General features: G+C 45.7%; 1 protein-coding gene across 2 annotated transcripts in view; it reads left to right on the top strand.

Moving 5' to 3' along the window:
• The first annotated feature begins 3,802 nt into the window (after nt 1–3,802).
• RCOR1 (REST corepressor 1) overlaps nt 3,803–6,101 on the top strand; it is a 172,913-nt gene continuing 170,614 nt past the window's right edge. For both annotated transcript variants that reach the window (XM_081956201.1, XM_081956200.1), the window contains exons 1-2: nt 3,803–4,471; nt 4,628–4,687. In XM_081956201.1, the coding sequence (XP_081812327.1) occupies nt 4,246–4,471; nt 4,628–4,687 (286 nt within the window). In that variant the 5' untranslated portion in view covers nt 3,803–4,245. The remainder of the gene's footprint in view (nt 4,472–4,627; nt 4,688–6,101) is intronic.

Genomic DNA, 6,101 nt, shown 5'->3' with positions numbered 1-6,101 from the left:
AAGAAAGAAAGAAGAAAAGCATTATTCATAAAGCATTTAGAATGCTCCCTTTCTTTCATTGTCATTTTCTTTTTCTCTGGATATATTGTGAACTTATAACTTTAATTATTATTAATTTAAACATGGAAAGTTTATAGAGTTAACAATGATCACAGACCTTGTGCAGCCTGGAATTCAACTGATATTATTTAAACCTACTTTGGAGGGAGGAAAGAAGCAAATTCAGTCTGTTTTGGAGAGAGGTGCTGCTTCCTATGCCAGAAGTTTTGGATCTGAAGGAAGTTGACTGTCGGTGCAAGTCATTCACTTAATGACTATCCAGGAAAGGGCAAAAACTCTCCGCCTCATTTAAACACAGCATCAAGGTTACTTGACACTGGTGCATCGCAGACTGAGGGGGAACTCCCTGTCATCTGATGCACCTACTCCAGTCACACCGCAGAATTGCTAAAGGAATTCTGTGTTCTACAATTAAACCACGGCAGCAAACTTGCATCAGATTGATATCTGCTTGCAGCATTCCATGGACATCTGATTGCAATTTTAGCATTTTCTTTTGCTAGTTTCTGGTATTTACTTTACATTTTCAGCAAAACAAAAACCTACTGGGAAAAATGGATTTGATAATGATGGCATTTTGATAACCACAGTGCTCACTTAACGCCCACTGCAAAAAAGGTCATAAGATAGGCATGGCTATCTCAAGTCCTTGACTTACAACCAAAATTGGGACAAAATTTCTATTGCTAAGCAATGAATTCATTAAGTGAATTGCACCCAATTTTACCCAACTTTTTGCTGCAGGTGTTAACAGAATCATCTGGTCAATTAGTGAGCCCAGTTTCTTCCACTGACTTTGTTTATTGGAAGCACTACTGGGAAAATTGTAAACAGCAATCATGTGACCCCAGGCTATTGCAACCATTGTAGAGATTTGCCAGTTGCAGAGTGGTCAAATTTTGATCACATGACCTCAGGGGCATCGTGATGATTGTTAGGACCAGTTTCAAGTCACTTTTTTCAGCACCGTCATAACTTTGGTCATTAAACAGAATAACAGAGTTGGAAGGGACTGTGAAAGTGTTCTAGCTCAACCCCCTGTTCAAGCAGGAAACCCTTTACCATTTCAGACAAATGTCTGTCCAATCTCTTCTTAAAAACCTCCAGTGATGGAGCACTCACAACTTCTGAAGACAACCCATTCCACTGGTTAATTGTTCTGTCAAGAAATTTCTTCTTAGTTCTAGGTTGCTTCTCTCCTTGATTAGTTTCCATCCATTGCTTTTTATCCTACCCTCAGATGCTTTGGAGAATAGGTCGACCCCCTTTTTTGTGGCTGCCCCTCTAATATTGGAACTGTTATTACATCGTTTCTAGTCCTTATTTTCACTGGACATAACCAATTTCTGCAAATGTTCATATGTTTTAGCTTCAAACCTCCAATCATCTTTGTTGCTCTTCTCTGCACTCTTTCTAGAGTCTCAACATCTTTTTTACATTGTGGTGACCAAAACTGGATGCAGTATTCCAAGTGTGGCCTTACCAAAGGATTATAAAGTGGTATTAGCACTTCTTGATTCTATCCCTCAATGCAGCCTAAGATTGCACTGGCTTTTTTGGCAGCTGCTCCACACTGTTGGCTCATATTTAAGTAGTTGTTTACTAGGGCTTCAGAAGCAGATTGGATCAATTGAAGCTGAAGTTGATAAAGAGTTTTGATGGATGGCTAAACCCATCAGTGCTATGATTGGTAGAGGGTTTCTCTTCAGCTGGTCAAAAGCAGGAAAGCCAAAAGGTTAACTAGTAGCTCTATTTAATATGGACAACTTAGACAACACTATCTGGCAACAAGCCAGAACAGAGACTAAAGCGACAGGATAGGGATCTGGAATGGGAATAGCAGATTTTGCGCTGGTAAGCTTTTCGATGACTCAAGGACATATGGATAGCACTTTAACCAAGCTGGAAGGAAGTCATTTGTCATCTCTTACCTTGGAGGAAAGTCAGGTGACTGCAGTGACTTGAAACAGAGGTAGGGTAGAGATCAGTAATGGGAAAAGTAAATTACTTGTTGGGATAGTTGTAGTGACTAAAGGTTGAGTTGAGAATGCTTTTATCTCAACCCTGGGAAGGCCCTAAGAAATCTTTCGCAGTACTCAAGTTTACAAAAGAACAGAGCAGAAATGTCTCTGCCTAAACGGTGCAGCCATAGAGAGGCAGTAGTCCCCACCTTTGTACCACTCGATGTCTTGCTAACTTTGCTAACTCCACTTTGAAGAGGGAAGCACAGCGAAAGCAATTAGTTTCGGAGGCAGCTCATGGCTAGGAGGCTCCTGAGAGCAGGACTGGAACCCAGAGGCATCTTGAAAAATAACCACCATCTTTGTTTTGCTACTTCAATTTTTCTCTTTTTAAGTTTCACTCTCTGCTTTGCAGCTAAGTCAGTCTACGATACATTTAGCTGGCTTCTTTGTGTGAGTGTGTATATATATATATCTAAAGCCTTTGCAAGGAAAAGATGAGGCATTGGCCGGCTATAACTTCATTCCAATATAAATCCTCAAAGCTGCTTCCACCCCCCCCCCACCTCCCCGCCTTTCTTTAAGTAGAAAAAATGGTTAGATGTTGGCAAGTTCGTTCTCGGAGATTCAGCACACTTCCTCCTCATGGGCGAGGAGGGGGGTGGGTGGAAGAAGCTGAGAAGGGGCTGTTTCCCCCCCACCCCCGTTTGGGATTCATATTAACCCGTTTGTGTCATTAGCCCCCGTCTGTGACTCTCTGGCCCTAGCGGCGGCTTCCAACTAGCAGCATTGCCTGTCGGTGGATACACATTTCAAGGAGACATTTCAAATACAAAATTCAGGGTTTTCCCTTTTCTTCACTGGATATTGTCATCTCGGTGTCCTCTTCCCGTTCCCAAAGTGACACCCCCCCCCCGACCTCGGAAAACCAGCATGGAAAGTTGTTTTCCTTTTATCCCTTCAAAAAGCCCTGGCTTCCCTCGCGCTCTCTCAACTCGGCGCCGCGAGACAAACCCGGTTTGCTTAAAAACTCCGGCAATTCAGAGTTCATTCCTCCCCTCCCCCAGCACCTCTCCGAAGCCCTAACTCGCTTTCTCTCGCGACCTCTCGCTCTTCCCCCCCCCCCCAACCTCGCTTCCTTCCCCGAAAAGGACACATCGCTTCAGTTACGGAGGGAGGTTTGGCCACTTGAAAGGGGTGGGGGGACGGAGAGAAAAAACCCGTTTCCCCACGAACACGCGTGGGAACACGCGTCGAAACTGCACGGCGGAGACACTTGCGCTGTGTTCTTTTTAGTTTCTTTGTATGGAGATTCCATTCAAACTGTTCAGCGTATCGCCGGTAGCCTTCCGCCAAGGAGGAGGGATGGTGGAAGAAAATAGTCCCAAGCTACTTTTTTTTGCCCCTCCCTCTATGAGGGCAGAAAGCGAGAGGAGGAGAGCGAGTGGGGACCCCCGGATTGCAGCTCGTCCCGCCGCGCCCCCCCCGAGGCCGTGCCTTTGCACCCGCGCCCCCTTCCTAAGCGGGGCCCTAAGCCGAGCTATAGGGCAGCTGCCCAACTCCCCCCCCTTCTCCCCTCTATATAACGATACAATGTAGCCTTGGAACAAGCTGTATCATTGGGCGTAGAGATTGCAAAGCCCTCACCACGTAGAGCGGGCGAATACGCCTCTCCACCTAACTTAACAAACGGAAGCGCCGGGCCGGTTTGATGGACGTGGAGGGAGGGCCAATTGGGAGTGGGGAAAGCTTCCCAAAATGTGCGGGCGGCCAATGGGCGGAGCGGGGGGGCAGGCTCGCGGGGAGCCTAGCAGCTCAGGTTGACAGTGACTAGTCCCAGTGCAAGGGAAGGGATGAGCCTTTAAAGTTCGGGGGTTCATCTCATTGCAGGGAATTTGAAAAGAAGAAGAAGAAGAAGAGAAAGAAGAGGAGGAGGGAAAAAAAAGGGGACGAGGAAGGAAAAGTCCCGCAATCTAAAACTTGCAAATAGCGCGAAGCCTTTAGTTGCGGCCAACTTCCCCGGAGCTGTTTTATTTTTTAATTTTTTTTATTATTTTCCCTTCTTCTTCCGCCCCCCCTGCCCTTTTTTTTGCAGAAAGAGAAGAGTCCTGCCGTTCTTTCTCTCCGCTTTTCTCACCCAATTCCGAGTCCGCGCTTTTTTTCTTAGCCGCCTCTCCCCCTCCCCCCCATCCGCCCCCCCGTTTACCCCCCACCCCCACCCCCAATGCCAACCATGATAGAAAAGGGCCCGGAGGTCTCAGGGAAAAGAAGGGGCAGGAACAATAATTCCAGCGGCGCGGCCAACGCTTCCAACAGCGCCTCCGCCAGCGCCAACAACGCTAACAATGGGAATAATAAAAGTTTGGCAGCGGCAGCAGCGCCCAATGGGAATAGCAGCAGCAACAACTGGGAGGAAGGCAGCTCTGGCTCTTCCAGCGATGAGGAGCACGGTAAGTCTTTTTTGGGGGGGACGGACGAGAAGAGACGACCCACAAAAACCCACAACTCTTTTATCACAACTGCAACCCGCGCAGAGGGAGAGGGGGAAGGGAGGGAAAGCTAGAATTGGGAAATAACAATTCTTTGTTTTTCTTTTGCCGTGTCAGGAGGAGGAGGAATGAGAGTGGGACCCCAGTATCAAGCGGTTGTTCCTGACTTTGATCCTGGTGAGTCATTTTCTCTCTCTCCTTCTCTCCCCCCTCCCAAAAAAGCAGAAATCTCTTCCTTCTTTCACGACTTGTCCATCGAAATTTTTGAAAGACGTGCCGCTCTCTTTACACCTTCTTTACACCCCCCCCCCGCAACACCTGATGGCGGTCTTCCTCGTGGGCAAAGCTCACCAGTGCCCTATAAGAGGCTAGTCTCTTCGCTAAGGGTGCATAACCAAGGTGCCCAGCTTCTCATAATGTGGACTTTATTCGGGGAGGGTATCTGCGTGGAGTTTAATGGATCTTCATCCCCAAGGCAAGGGAGAGTCTTGTCTGGATCACTACCAGGCTTGTGTAATTAACTTGTGTTGTCCCCCCCCCCCAATATTAAAAGTGACACTAAAGGACACTTCCTTCCTGTTGTTTTAGGTTTTTTTTTAAAGTGAGTTTTCAATTGAAGAGGGGAGAAGGAAAAAATGTCCCCCTCCCTGCATAGATTTCATATCTGTCCAGCAATTCAAAGAAAGAAAGAAAAAACGGGAAGGTGGAGTGGGGGGGGGGAGAGAAGAGAATTTGATGATGGATAGATTGAAATGAGTTCAGGAAAGGTGGCAGCAGCACACTTGGGAATGGCTGGGGGAGGGAGGGAGGAAGGGGGAGAGAAGGACAGTGGAGTTATTCTGGGGTTTTACTTCCTTAAATGAAATCCATTTTTAAAATATTTTTTTTCCTTTTTTGTCCTTCCCTTTGGTGGTTTGGAAGATAACTGGTTAACATAGCAAGGGAAAAAGAAGCTTTAATCTTAAGTCCCCCACCTTCATTTTTTGCTGGTTTTCAGGTGTGGCTACTATTTCCATATTCACAGAGTTAGAAAGAGCTGGCCCTTTATGAAAATCGGTGCCAGTCTACTCCCTGAGACTCCTCCCCTTCCCCCTTGCACATAATTATTTTAGATGCAATTGACCTAAATCCAATTAGTTTTTTTTTTAATGAGTGGTTTTATCCGATTAGTTTTTTTGAGGTAGTGGGGAGAATAAGGCTCTTTCACTTCTTGCTTTCTTAATGATGAAATTTAGGGCAAGTAAAGGGCAAAGAAAGAGAAGAGGAGAGCAGTTAATAAAAAGCAGCAGAGCACTTTCTAGGGGGCGCTTGGTAGACCTAGTGACAAACAGGAAAACGAATTTGTCCATTAAGAAAGAAGCATTCCTGATTCTCTTCCTGTGTTTGCAAATATGGTACTATTGTCAGGAATGGGGCAAAAAGCTTCTCTTTCTTTTGTTCCTTTCTTTAGGATTTGCAGTTTCATTAAACTCAGCCTTGCTTCTTGGAGAAGCTACTCTGTAATGTTCTACTTGGTTATATTTTCTTTCCAATTTGAAACGTTAAGGAGGCACTGAATAAACAAAGGGATTCAAATGTTCTTGTAAAACAT

This window comes from Natrix helvetica (genome assembly GCF_964273705.1).
Source record: "Natrix helvetica genome assembly, chromosome: 1".
NCBI classification, from domain to species: Eukaryota; Metazoa; Chordata; class Lepidosauria; order Squamata; family Natricidae; genus Natrix; species Natrix helvetica.
Note: the sequence above shows the minus strand (reverse complement) of the source record. Positions and strands in the feature narration are given on the sequence as shown.